Here is a 14,792-nt window from a genome sequence, read left to right as displayed (position 1 = left end):
ACATAAGCAACACCCACAAACAGGTCAGAGAGTGCCAAGTTCCCAATGAAATAAAACGTGGCTGAATAGAGCTTCTTATATCATAGAAATCATAGAAACCCTACAGTGCAGAAGGAGGCCATTCGGCCCATCGAGTCTGCACCGACCACAATCCCACCCAGGCCCTACCCCCACATATTTTACCCACTAATCCCTCTAACCTACGCATCTTAGGATTCTAAGGGGCAATTTTTAACCTGGCCAATCAACCTAACCCGCACATCTTTGGACGGTGGGAGGAAACCGGAGCACCCGGAGGAAACCCACGCAGACACGAGGAGAATGTGCAAACTCCACACAGACAGTGACCCGAGCCGGGAATCGAACCCGGGACCCTGGAGCTGTGAAGCAGCAGTGCTAACCACTGTGCCACCGTGCCGCCCTTAGTATATCTGCAGGTATAGGTGGTGTAGTGGTAATATCACCAGACCAGAGTGTCAGCCTAATGCCCTGGGAACTTAGGTTCAAACCACACCACTGCAACTGCTGGAATTTGAATTCAATTTCTAAAGCAAGCCATAAGTAGTGGTGACCATGAAACTATCACTGATTATCGTAAAAAGCCATTTGGTTCACTAATGCCCTTTAGGGTAGGGAATCTGCCACTCGCATGTGACTGCAGCCCCATCATAATGTGATTGACTCTTAACAGCCCTCCAAAATGGCCTCATGAGTCCAGTTCAGCTGAAGTTTGAATGGGCAACAAATGCTGACCTTGCCAGCGATGCCCACAGCACGTGAAAGAAGATGGCCACCAAGACCAGTAGGTTTTGGAGGATGAACACAAAATGATAATGAAAGCAGAACTGATGCTGAGGTCCTGGGACTTATACTTTGGGTCCCAATTTGGTTATAATGAAAACTTATTAAATGCTTAGTAGTAGCTGCATCTAGTATCACAGTGCATGCTATTTCACCACCATTTCTATAAAAGTATACATATACATGCTGTTTTCCAGTTCACAACTTTGTGGTTAGGCATTCTAACATCATTCTATAATCCCAAAACTTCCTAAATCAAGAAATGACTTAGTCACAAGCATTTAGGGGAGACGATAGCCTCGTGGCATTATCGCTAGAATATTAATCCAGAAACACAGCTAATGTTCTGGGGGCCCAGATTCGAATCCCGCCACGGCAGATGGTGAAATTTGAATTCAATAAAAAATATCCGGAATTAAGAATCTACTGATGACCATGAAACCATTGTCAATTGTTGGAAAAACCCTAAATCCGCCGACGCCCTTCCCTGGTCTGGCCTACATGTGACTCCAGAGCCACAGCAATGTGATTGACTCTCAACTGCCCTCTGAAATGGCCTCTCAGTTTATCAGTGTTTCATGAAGGCAGCTCACCACCACTTTCTCAAGGGCAAATAGGCATTATGGAATCATAAAATCCCTACAGAGCAGAAAGAGGCAATTTGGCCCATTGAGTCCGCACCGACCACAATCCCACCCAGGCCCAATCTCCAAAACCCCATGTGTTTACTCTGCTAGTCCCCCTGATACTAGGGTCAATTTACCATGTCTAATCCACCTAACCCACACATCTTTGGACTGTGGGAGGAAACCGGAGCACCCGGAGGAAACCCACGCAGACACGGGGAGAACGTGCAAACTCCACACAGACAGTGACCCGAGGCTGGAATCGAACATGGGTCCCTGACGCTGTGAGGCAGCAGCGCTAACCAGCGTGCCACTGTGCTGCCCAAATGGATGGGCAATAAAAGCTGGCTAGCCAGTAATGCCCATGTCCCACGAATGGATAAAGAAGAATTCTAGACTGGAGAGGTTACCATGTATTAACGATTTGAGTGAAGTTTGCTCGTGGACCTATTTCCCCGTTATCATTGACTGAATTTGCACAATGAAATCACCTGGTTAAGACTTGGCATTTGTTTCCTCCTCAGCCAAGTGCCTCGGGACATTTTCAGTTTCTCTATTACTTAAAAGCAAGCTGCCACTCGATTGAGGCAAACTCATTTTTAAAACAGCGCAAATAAAAGCTTGATTTATTGAGCTTTAAAAATTTTTTTTTTTGCATTGCAATAACCCATTAGCAAGATTTTTTTTAACTTCTTGTGAGAGACAACCTTATATTTTACATTTCTTTTAAAAAGTAAAGATTCCAGCCAGTAATATACAATAACACGCAGCGCTATTTGGTACCAGGGCTTTGAGCGTCTATGCCAGTGCGGAAAACGAAAAGGAAAAAAAAAACGACAAACAATTGTTCATTTAATGGTTGCTCAGACCACCGAGGCCACTGAGGTCACCGAGGTGATCTTGCTGCTGTCATCGGCCCACGGCTGAAGGTTCTGCAAGGCGTAAAGTGAGGCGTTGTGCAGGCACAAGGGATCCTGCTGAAGGGGCTGCGTCAGTGACTTCTGGAAGGCCTCCTGCTGGAGCTGGATCATCAGCCGGTTCGCCTGCTGCCGCTCGGCTTCCCGTTCCTCAGCCGTCTGCCGCCTGGTTTGAAAGACAACCACAAGAGAAAACTGCGGATTAGGGGAAGTACTCACTCGTTCCCTTCCCGCCACAACTGACAAAAAGCCAATAAAAGCGAATTACTGCGGATGCTGGGATCTGAAACCAAAGGAGAAAACGCTGGAAAATCTCAGCGGGTCTGGCAGCGTCTGTAAGGAGAGAGAAGAGCTGACGTTTCGAGTCCAGACGACCCTTTGTCAAAGCTAAGAGGCAGAGAAAGTGGGAGATGTTTATACTGCAGGGGGAGGGAATGAAAGATGAGTCGTAGCCACAGAAACCAGAGGAAAAGGCTGCTAATGGCTGTCCACAGAGAGAATAAAGGGTGTGAATGGCCAAACGGCAGAGAAGGTAAAATGAAAGGGTAAACTGTGACAGATGAAGTTGTTGGGGGAGAGGGGGGGGGTGGGGAAATGGATGGGACAGAGATAAAATTTAGAAAAGTGGAAGCAAAGGGGGAGAAAAGGTAAGAGAAGGGGGATAAAGTAGGGGGAAAGAGTGGGGGGGGGGGAGAAGAAAAATGAAGAAAGACAACAAAGAAATAAAAGTTGAGAACAGTTAAAAAATTAAATAAAATAGAATGAAAACAAAGGGGGTGGAGGTGGGGTAGAGCAAATCACCTGAAGTTGTTGAATTCGATGTTGAGACCGGAAGGCTGTAAAGTGCCGAGCCGGAAGATGAGATGCTGTTCCTCCAGTTTGCGTTGAGCTTCACTGGAACATTGCAGCAGGCCAAGGACAGACATGTGGGCATGGGAACAGGATCGTGTGTTAAAATGGCAGCAACAGGAAGGTCAGGGTCCTGATGCACACAGACCGAAGGTGCTCAGCAAAGCGATCACCCAGTCTACGCTTGGTCTCTCCGATATAGAGGAGACCACATTGGGAGCAGCGAATGCAAAAGACCAAATTGAAAGAGGTGCAAGTGGAACGCTACTTAACCTGGAATGAATGTTTTGGACCTTGGATGGTGAGCATAGAAGAGGTAAAGGGGCAGGTGTTACACCTTCTGCAATTGCATGGGAAGGTGCCATGAGTGACAGGAGAGGTGTTGGGTATAGTGGAGGAGTGGACTAGGTTATCCCGGAGGAATGGTCTCTGTGGAATGCTGACAGAGGGAGTGAAGGGAAGGTGTGTTTGGTGGTGGCATCACGCTGGAGTTGGCGAAAATGGCGGAGGATCATGCTTTGTATGCGAAGGCTGGCAGGGTGAAATGTGAGAACAAGTGGGACTCTATCCTTGTTCTGGGAGGGAGGAGAGGGGGTGAGGGTCATGGCACGGGAGATGGACCGCACGCTGTTGAGGGCCTGTCGACAACTGTAGGTGGGAAACCATGGTTGAGGAAGAAGGAGTACATATTAGAAGCACCACTTTGCAAAGTGGCATCATCGGAACAAATGCGACGGAGGCCAAGGAGCCGAGAGAAAGGGATGGAGTCCTTACAGGATGTAGGGTGTGAAGAGCTGTAGTCCAGATAGCTGTGGGAGTCAGTGGGCTTGTAATGGATATTGGGAGATAGTCTATTGCCAGAAATGGATACAGAAAGGTCAAGGAAGGGAAGGGAAGTGCCTGAGATGGATCAGGTGAAAGTGATGGAGGGGCAGAAACTGGAAGCGAAGTTGATGAATTTTTCGAGGTCTGGACGAGAGCATGAAGCGGCACCAAAATAGTCATTGATGTATCAGTAAAGGAGTTGTGGGAGGGGACCTGGGTAGGCTTGGAGCAAGGAATGTTCCATATACCCCATAAAAAGACAAGCGTAGCTAGGACCCATGCGGGTACCCATTGCTACTCCTTTGATTTGGAGAAAGTGGGATGAGTTAAAGGAGAAGTTGTTGAGAGATAGAACGAGTTCAGCCAGGCGGAGGAGAGGGGTGGTGGATAGGAATTGTTCAGGCCTCTTTTCAAGTAAGGAGTGAAGAGCTCTCAGGCCGTCCTAGTGTGGGATGAAGGTGTAGAGAGAACCATTTTAACACACGATCCTGCTCCCCATGCCCACATGTCTGTCCTTGGCCTGCTGCAATGTTCCAATGAAGCTCAACGCAAACTGGAGGAACAGCATCTCATCTTCCGGCTCGGCACTTTACAACCTTCCGGTCTCAACATCGAATTCAACAACTCCACATGATTAGCTCTACCCACCTCCACCCCCTTTGTTTTCATTCTACTTAATTTAATTTTTTACTGTTCTCTACCTTTTATTTCTTTATTGTCTTTCTTCATTTTTCTTTCCCCCCTCACGCTTTCTCCCTCCTTTATCCCCTTTCCCTTTCCTTTTCTCCCCCTTTGCTTCCCCTTTTCTAAATTTTCCCTCTGTCCCATCCATTTTAGCTCCCCCCTCTCCCCCCACATTTTCATCTGTCACAGTTTACCCTCTGATTTTAGCTCCTCTGCCGTTTGTCCATTCACAGCCTTTATTCTCTCTGTGGAAAGCCATTAGCAGTCTTTCCCCCTGGTTTCTGTGGCTGTGACTCATCTTTCATTCCCTCCCCCTGCAGTATAAATATCTCCCACTTTTTATGCCGTTTAGCTTTGACAAAGGGTCATCTGAACTCGAAACGTCAGCTCTTGTCTCTCCTTACAGATGCTGCCAGACCTGCTGAGATTTTCCAGCATTTTCTCTTTTGGTGACAAAAAGCCAAGTCGGGTGTCAGCTAGTCTTTCATTATTTTCTGACCCATAAGACCATAAGAAGCTTGACACCGTCCAGGACAAAGCAGCCCTGCTTGATTGGCATCACATCTACAAACATCCACACCCTCCACCACCGACGCTCAGTAGCAGCAGTGTGTACTATCTACAAGATGCACGGCAGCAATTCACCAAAGATCCTTAGACAGCACCTTCCAAACCCACGACCACTTGCATCAAGAAGGACAAGGGCAGCAGATACAATGGGAACACCACCACCTGCAAGTCCCCCTCCAAGACCCTCACCATCCTGACTCTGAAATATATCACCGTTCCTTCGCAGTCGCTAGGTCAAAACCCTGGAATTCCCTCCCCAATGTCATTGTGGGTCAACCCACAGAACATGGACTGCAGCGATTCAAGAAGGCAGCTCACCACCACATTCTCAAGGGCAACTGGGGATGGGCAATAAATGCTGGCCAGCCAGTGACACCCATGTCCCACAAATTAAAAAGAAAGACATCGTTTAAGACTTACCTGGATAGTCACATGAGCAGCCTGGGAATGGAGGGATACAAACGATTGGTCTAGTTGGACCAAGGAGCGGCACAGGCTTGGAGGGCCGAAGGGCCTGTTTCCTGTGCTGTACTGTTCTTTGTTCTTTGTTCTTTATAGGAGGAGAATGAGACCATTTGGCCCATCAGCTCTGCTCCGCCATTCGATCATGGCTGATCAGTTTCTCATCCCATTCTCTCACCTTTTCGCCGTAACCTCTGATTCCCTTACCAATCAAGAACCTATTTATCTCTGTTTTAAATGCACTCAACGACCTTCTGTAGCAATGAATTCCACAGATTCACCACCCTCTGGCTGAAGAAATCCCTCCTCATCTCAGTTCTAAAGGTTCGTTCCGTTATTCTGAGGCTGTGCCTTCAGATCCTAGTCTCTCCTAATAATGGAAACATCTTCCCCATGTCCACTCTATCCAGGCCTTTCAGTATTGTGTAAGTTTCAATGAGATCCCTCCTCATCCTTCTCAACTCCATCGAGTACAGACCCAGAGTCCTCAAACACTCCTCATACGTCAAGCTTCTCATTCCCAGAATCATTCTCGTGAACCTCAGGGCCTTTACCAGTAATAGTGGCATTACGTTTAAACGTGTTTATCCTTTTGTATGTTTCATGTGTTTCTGTTGTGAGTGTGTGTATTGTGTCAGTGTGGGGATGCATGCATCATCACTGTAGGTGAGACAGAAACTTTCTAACTTGTAACTTCTGTTCAGTGAAGGTGGTAAGAGAACAGAACTAAGCTGGGTAGATGGCGTTAATAAACAGATCAGTCATGACTGAATTCAATGGCATAGCAAGCTTTGGAGGGCCGTCACAATTCAGTTGAAGCACTCTGCCCTCTGAACATGAAGGCTGTGGGTTCAAGACCCAGTCTAGATCTGCAATCCAGGTAGATAGCCCCAGTGCAGTACTGAGAGTGTGCTGCACTGCTGGAGGTGCTGTCTTTCAGATGCTGTCTCAACCGAGGCTCTGTCTGCCCCTTTGGTTCGATAGACCATTTGTTATTTGTACAATGAGATCAGTGTTCTGAGAGAATAATTACCGTTCAACTAACATCCATTCTGCAACAGCCTATTTAGGGTCAGTTATGAGGGGACACAAGTTAAAATTGAGGGGTGGGAAGTTTAGGGGGGATTTGAGGAAAAACCTTTTTACTCAGGATGTGGTAACAGTCTGGAATGCACTCACATCCTTTAAAAAGTACTTGGATGAGTACTTGGCACGCCATAATACTCAAGGCTATGGGCCAAGTGCTGGCAAGTGGGATTAGGTGGGCAGGTCAGGACTTTTCATGCATTGGTGCAGACTTGATGGGCCAAAGGGCCTCTTCTGCACTATAGTATTCTGTGATTCTATTTAGAATTCATAGAATCCCTACAGCGCAGAAGGAGGCCATTTGGCCCATCTAGCCTGCACTGACAGCCATCTCACCCAGGCTCTATGCCCGTAATCCCACATATTTACCCTGCTCATCCCCCTGACATGAAGGGATAATTTGCCTTGGCCAATCAACCTAAGCCGCACATCTTTGGAGTGAGGGAGGAAACCGGGGCACCCGGAGGAAACCCACGCAGACACGGGAAGAGCGTTCAGACTCCATGCAGACAATGACCCAAGGCCGGAATTGAACCCGGATCCCTGGCATTGTGAGGCAGCAGTGCTAACCACTGTGCTGCCATGTCTTCAGATGTTTAATTTTTGAGAGCTTGCTGTATGCAAATTGGCTGCTGCACTTCCTATGTTATAATAGTGTCCATGCTATCAAAGTAGCTGCAACATCCTTGAGACATCTTGAGATTATGCTGAGTAAAAGTAAAGTTTATTTATTAGTCACAAGTAGGCTTACATTAACACAGCAATGAAGTTACTGTGCAAACATCCTAGTCGCCACACTCCGGCGCTGGTTCGGGTACACTGAGGGAGAATTTAGCATGGCCAATCCACCAAATGTGCACATCTTTGGACATGTGGGAGGAAAACGGAGCACCCGGAGGAAACCCACACAGACACGGGGAGAACGTACAAACTCCGCACAGACGGTGACCCAAGCCGGGAATTGAACCCGGGTCCCTGGCACTGTGAGGCAGCAATGCTAACCACTGTGCCACGATGCCGCCCCGTAAGCGCAGGTCTTTCCTCCTGTTCCTGAGTACCTGTGTATTTTTATTCTATGGGAGGCATTTTCCAGCCCTGTTAATAGTGGGTATCGAGGCGGGTGGCAGCAAGAGTCAATCTTTTGGCCGGTCTCCAAATCTGCCCATCCCAAATGCCATGGTGCCCACCACTGGCAGGGCCAGAAAATTCCAGTCTATGTGCTGCTGGTAAAGTCGTGGCCATTTTATCTGTAACTGCTCTTAAATGGGTAGAGGTGAGCTGCTTTCTTGAATGCAGCTGAGTGGCTTGCTAGTTCAGAATCAAGCCCATTGCCCTGGATCTGGAGTCACATCTAGGTGCAGGCCAGGTGACGACAGAAGCTTTCCATCCCTAAAGGACATTTGTGAATCTGATGGGTATTTAAATGACCAACCAGTTGTGAATTTAGATTCATATCTGCTATGGTGGGATTTGAACTTATGTTATTTACAGCATTGGTCCATGTTCAGGATTGCTAACCCAGTAACATGACCATCATGCTTGCATACCCCTATAGTGAAATCGGAAAATTCGATTCCCATGGTGGACGGAATGGGAAATTTCACCCATTAGTGTCTGTAGAGGAAACCAGAATTGGAAGAGGAAGGGTTGAGTTGAGAGCTAAGGATTAGCAGAGATGGAAGATGCAGGACAGAGGGAGCCCAGACAGGAACTTGGAACTCACTCCTTTGCAGGTCTAGAAGCCAATGTGATTTGGTCAAACTGAGTGAGACATTTAACTGAACACATAAACTGTTTTTTAAAAATTCATTCAAAGGATGTGGGCATTGCTAGCTCGGCCAGCATTTATTGCCCATTCCTAATTGCCCTTGAGAAGGACTATTGCAGTCCATGTGGTGTAGGAAGACAATTCCAGTATTTTGACCCAACGACATTGAAGGTATCTGTTCCCAGGTATCTGCTACGTGTGTCCCTCTTGATGGAGCAATCATGAATTTGGTAGATGCCTAAGGAGCCTTGGTGACTTCCTGCAGTGCAGGAGTTGGGACATTTTGTTGAAATTGTACAAGACATTAGTAAGGCCACACTTGGAATACTGTGTGCAGTTCTGGTCACCCTATTGTAGAAAGGATATTATTAAACTAGAAAGAGTGCAGAAAAGATTTACTAGGATGCTACCGGGATTGATGGTTTGAGTTATAAGGAGAGGCTGGATAGACTGGGACTTTTTTCCCTGGAGTGTAGGAGTCTTAGGGGTGATCTTATAGAGGTCTGTAAAATAATGAGGGGCATAGATAAGGTAGATAGTCAACATCTTTTCCCAAAAGTAGGGGAGTCTAAAACTAGAGGGCATAGTTTTAATATGAGAGGGGAGGGATACAAAACTGTCCAGAGGGGCAATTTTTTCACACAGAGTTGGTGAGTGTCTGGAACAAGCTGCCAGAGGTAGTAGTAGAGGCGGGTACAATTTTGTCTTTTAAAAAGCATTTAGACAGTTACATGGGTAAGACGGGTGTAGATGGATATGGGCCAAATGCGGGCAATTGGGACCAGCTTAGTCGCTAAAAAAGGGGCGGCATGGACAAGTTGGGCCGAAGGGCCTGTTTCCATGCTGTAAACCTCTATGACTGTGACTGTATCTTCTGCTTTTATAGCATGGACACTATTGTAATTTAGGGAGTGCAGCAGCCAATTTGTACACAGCACACGACTGCTACAGTGGCGCAGAGAGTGGATGTTTGTGGATGGGGTGCCAATCAAGCGGGCTGCACTGTCTTAGATGGTGTTGAGTTTCTTGAGTGTTGTTGGAGCTGCACCCATCAACTCCTGACTTGCGCCTTGTCGATGGTAGACAGGCTTTGGGGTGTCAGGAGGTGAGTTACTTGCCACAGGATTTCCAGCCTCTCACCTGCTCTTGTAGCCACAGTATTGATGTGGCTAGTCCAGTTGAGTTTCTGGTCAATGGTAACCACCAGGATGTTGATAGTGGGGGATTCAATAATGGTAATGATATTGAATGTAAAAGGGCAATGGTTAAATTCCGCGCTGTTGGAAATGGTCATTGCCTGGCACTTGTGTGGTGTGAATGTTACTTTCCACTTTTAGCTGAAGCTTGGACATTGTCCAGGTTTTGCTGCATTTGAACATGGACTGCTTCAGTATCTGAGGAGTTTCAATGAGAATGGTTCAATCAAGCAGACGCAGCATGGATTCATGAAGGAAAAGTCATGTTTGACTAATTTACTGGAATTCTTTGAGGATATAATGAATGCGGTTGACAGAGGGGAACCGGTGGATGTGGTGTATTTAGATTTCCAGAAGGCATTCGATAAGGTGCCTCACAAAAGGTTGCTGCATAAGATAAAGGTACACGGAGTTGGGGGTAAAGTGTTAGCATGGATTGAGGATTGGCTATCTAACAGAAAGCAGAGAGTCGGAATAAATGGGTGCTTTTCCAGTTGGCAATCAGTGACTAGTGGCGTGCCGCAGGGATTGGTGCTGGGGCCTCAACTATTTACCATATACATAGACGATCTGGAGGAGGGGACCGAGTGTAGGGTAACAAAGTTTGCGGATGACACAAAGATGGGTGGGAAAGCCAATTGCATGGAGGACACAGAGAGTCTGCAGAGAGATTTGGATAGGCTAAGTGAGTGGGCAAGGATCTGGCAGATGAAGTATAACGTTGGTAAGTGTGAGGTTATCCACTTTGGAAGGAATAACAGTAAAATGGACTATTATTTAAACGGTGAAAAATTACAACATGCTACTGTGCAGAGGGACCTGGGGGTCCTTGTGCATGAATCACAAAAACTCAGTTTGCAGGTGCAGCAGGTAATCAAGAAGGCAAATGGAATGTTGGCCTTTATCACGAGAGGGATGGAGTATAAAAGCAGGGAGGTCTTGCTGCAACTGTACAGGGTACTGGTGAGGCCGCAACTAGAGTACTGTGTACAATTTTGGTCCTCTTATTTAAGAAAGGATATATTAGCTTTGGAGGGGTTACAGAGAAGGTTCACCAGGTTGATTCCGGAGATGAGGGGGTTAGCTTATGAGGAGAGATTGAGTAGACTGGGCCTGTACTCATTGGAATTTAGAAGGTTGAGGGCAGATCTTATAGGGACATATAAGATAAGGAAGGGGCTAGACAGGGTAGAAACAGCGAGGTTATTTCCACTTACAATGGAAACAAGAACTAGGGGGTATAGCCTCAAAATACGGGGGAGTCAATTTAGAACAGAGTTAAGGAGGAACTTCTTCTCCCAGAGGGTAGTGAATCTTTGGAATTCTCTGCCCAATGAAGCAGTAGAGGCTACCTCGTTAAATGTGTTTAAGTCACAGATAGATAGATTTTTAACCATTAAGGGAATTAAAGGTTATGGGGAGCGGGTGGGTAAGTGGAACTGAACCCACTATCAGATCAGCCATGATCTTATTGAATGGCGGAGCAGGCTTGAGGGGCTAGATGGCCTACTCCTGCTCCTATTTCTTATGTTCTTATGTTCTTATGAGGAGTCAAGAATGGTGCTGAACATTGTGCAATCGGAGAACATCCCCACTTCTGACCTTATGATGGAAGGAAGGTCATTGATGAAGCAGCTGAAGATGTTTGGGCCTAGGACACTACCCTGAGGAACTCCTGCAGAGATGTCGTGGAGCTGAGATAATTGACCTCCAACCACCACATCTATCATCCTTTGTGCCAGGTATGACTCCAATCAGTGGAGGATTCTCCCCGGTTCCCATGGGCTCCAGTTTTCCCAGGGCTCTCTGATGCCACACTCTGATCGAATGCGGCCTTGATGTCAAAGGCTGCCACTCTCACCTCATCTCTGGAACTCAGCTCTTTTGTCCATGTTTGAACCAAGGCTGTAATGAGGTCAGGAACTGTGTGATCCTGGTGGAACCCACACTAGGCGTCACTGAGCAAGCTTTTGCTAAGTGCCGTTTGATAGCACTGTTGATGACCCTTCCATTACTTTGCTGATGATCGAGAGTAGACTGATGGGGCAGTAATTGGCCGGGTTGAATTTGTCCTGTTTCTTGTGAACGGTTCATACCAGGGCAGTTTTCCACATTGCTGGGTACAAAGAACAAACAAAGAACAAAGAACAGTACAGCACAGGAAACAGGCCCTTCGGCCCTCCAAGCCTGTGCCGCTCCTTGGTCCAACTAGACCAATCGTTTGTATCCCTCCATTCCCAGGCTGCTCATGTGACTATCCAGGTAAGTCTTAAACGATGTCAGCGTGCCTGCCTCCACCACCCTACTTGGCAGCGCATTCCAGGCCCCCACCACTCTCTGTGTAAAAAACGGTAGCACAGTGGTTAGCACTGCTGCTTCACAGCTCCAGGGTCCTGGGTTCGATTCCCGGCTCGGGTCACTGTCTGTGTGGAGTTTGCACATTCTCCTCGTGTCTGCGTGGGTTTCCTCCGGGTGCTCCGGTTTCCTCCCACAGTCCAAAGATGTGCGGGTTAGGTTGATTGGCCAGGTTAAAAAAAAAAATTGTCCCTGAGATGTGTAGTTAGAGGAATTAGCGGGTAAATATGTGGGGGTGGGGCCTGGGTGGGATTGTGGTCGGTGCAGACTCGATGGGCCGAATGGCCTCCTTCTGCACTGTAGGGTTTCTATGTTCTATGGGTAGATGCCAGTGTTATAGCTGTACTGGAACAGCTTGGCTAGGGGCACAGCAAGTTCTGGAGCACAAGTCTTCAGAACTATTGCTGGATTATTGTCAGGGCCCATAGCCTTTGCAGTATCCAGTGCCTTCAGCCATTTTTTCATGTCATGAAGGGTGAATCGATGTTTGGCCGATCAAGTTCACTGTCAATCACAGATGCACAATATCAACCAGCTGAGAGGCATTTACCAGTTCAATTTACCCGGGTCCCTGGCCCTGTGAAGCAGCAGTGCTAACCATTGTGCCACCGTGCCACCCATCTTCTTGCATCTACCCTGTCTAGTCTTCTTAGTATTTGGCAGGTTTCTATGAGATTCCCCCCTCATTCTGAACAGAAGCAAACATAATTCTAACCGATTCAATCTCTCGTCATACTTCAATCCCAGTAATGAGTCCAGTAAACCTTCTCTGCACGTCCCCTAGAGCAAGAACATCCTTCCTCAGATAAGGACACTAAACTGAACACGATATTCCAGGTGTGGCCTCACCAAGACCCAGTATAACTTCAGCAAGACATCCCTGCTGTACTCGAATCTTCTCTCTGTGAAGGCCAACATACAATTTGCCTTCTTTACTGCCTGCTACACCTGCTTGCTTACTTTCAGTGACTGGTGTACGAGGACACTCAGGTCTCATTGCACATTCCCCTCTCCTAATTTGTGGCCATTCAGATAGTAATCTGCCTTCCCGTTTTTGCTACCGAACTGGATAACCTCACATTTACCCACGAGCAGGATGAGCCCTGCAAAATGCCATAGTCCTCAGTGGAACCAGAAGATTCCGCCAGCGGCCAACGTTGAGCCACCTCTACCAATGGAATGTGCATCATGGGGTGGGTGGAGGGATGCGGGATGGGGGTGGAGGTGGAGGAGTGGGGGCAGATTAAATCTTGCCCTCTGTTTCTGCTGTCTTTTGAGGAAGGGAGTTTCAAAGACTCACTATCACCTGAGAGAAAAGAAATGCTCATCACATTATAAATTAATGATTTGGAAGAGAGAACTGAATGTATTATCTCCAAATTTGCAGATGACACAAGGTTGGGTGGGAGGGTGAGCTGTGAGGAGGATGCAGAGATGCTTCAGTGAGATTTGGACAGGCTGAGTGTGTGGGCATCTGCCATGCAGATGCAGTATAATGTGGATAAATGTGAGATTATCCACTTTGGCAGCAATAATAAGAAGACAGATCATTACTTGAATGGGTGTAAATTGAGAGAGGTGGATACTCAACGAGACCTTGGAGTCCTCATACACCAGTTGCTGAAAATAAGCGAGCAGGTACAGCAGGCAGTAAAAAAGGCAAATGGTATGTTGGCCTTCATAGCGAGAGGATTTGAGTATCAAGTTAGGGGTGTTTTGCTGCAATTGTATAGGGCATTGGTGAGGCCACACCTGGAGTATTGTGTGCAGTTTTGATGTACTTATCTGAGGAAGGAAGTCTTTGCTATAGAGGGAGTACAGCGAAGGTTTACCAGGCTGATACCCGGGATGGCAGGTCTGTCATATGAGGAGAGACTGGGTGGAATTCTCCCAAAAAAGTTCTAAGTGTCCATTTCGTGGGAAAACTGGAGTAATTCACGCTGTTTTTTTCAGTGGGAGTTCGCATTCGAATCCCCCTCACTCTGTGCAATGCAGAGATCACCTGCGTGAAAATCATTAGATTTCAGGGGGGAGGCCTATTCCTGCCCAGAGGGCTGAAACCAGCAGGCCTCTGTGCATGCGCAGTGCTCCTGAACTGTCAGCCTCCCCGTTTGCTGGCTAGCTGAATCGCTGGCCAGCCCAGGACCCCCGCAGTGCTGTCACCCCAACCACCCCATGGCCTGATCACGGCCCTCCCCAACCAATCCCGGACCCCCCTCCCCCCCCCCCCCCTCCCCCCATCCCAGACAACCCCGAACTCTAGCACCCTACCCACCACAGTGACAATCCCACTCCACCCTTGCTCTGGAAGACACCCCCCGGCAGGCACCCCCCCCCCCCCCCCCCCGTGACCCACCCCGATCTCCAGCCCCCCCAAAACAGTTTCACCCCTCCCCCAGCAGTCCCGACCCCACCCCCGCCCGCTCCGATCACTGACCTCCCGCCTGCTCCCATCGATTCTTATGCAGAGCAAGATGTCTCACAACACCCATGCAGGGTGGCAGCGGGACCCCCCCCCCACCCCCACCCCCGCTGATTGCTCCTAAGCCCTGCCTCCACCAGGCCCCACCCCCTATAGGCCCCAGACACTTGGCACTTCCCGATGCCCGGTGGTCAGTGCCAAGGTGCCCCTTCCCTCTACCACCAGGGGGAC

At 48.0% G+C, this 14,792-nt stretch overlaps 1 protein-coding gene across 1 annotated transcript in view; it reads right to left on the bottom strand.

The window, feature by feature from the left end:
* Positions 1-2,028: 2,028 nt before the first annotated feature.
* The window catches only part of tlx2 (T cell leukemia homeobox 2), a 73,030-nt gene continuing 60,266 nt past the window's right edge, over positions 2,029-14,792 (bottom strand). The window contains exon 3 of the mRNA XM_078230711.1: positions 2,029-2,510. Within this exon, the coding sequence (XP_078086837.1) occupies positions 2,291-2,510 (220 nt within the window). The 3' untranslated portion in view covers positions 2,029-2,290. The remainder of the gene's footprint in view (positions 2,511-14,792) is intronic.

This window comes from Mustelus asterias, chromosome 1 (assembly GCF_964213995.1).
Source record: "Mustelus asterias chromosome 1, sMusAst1.hap1.1, whole genome shotgun sequence".
Lineage (NCBI taxonomy): Eukaryota > Metazoa > Chordata > Chondrichthyes > Carcharhiniformes > Triakidae > Mustelus > Mustelus asterias.
Note: the sequence above shows the minus strand (reverse complement) of the source record. Positions and strands in the feature narration are given on the sequence as shown.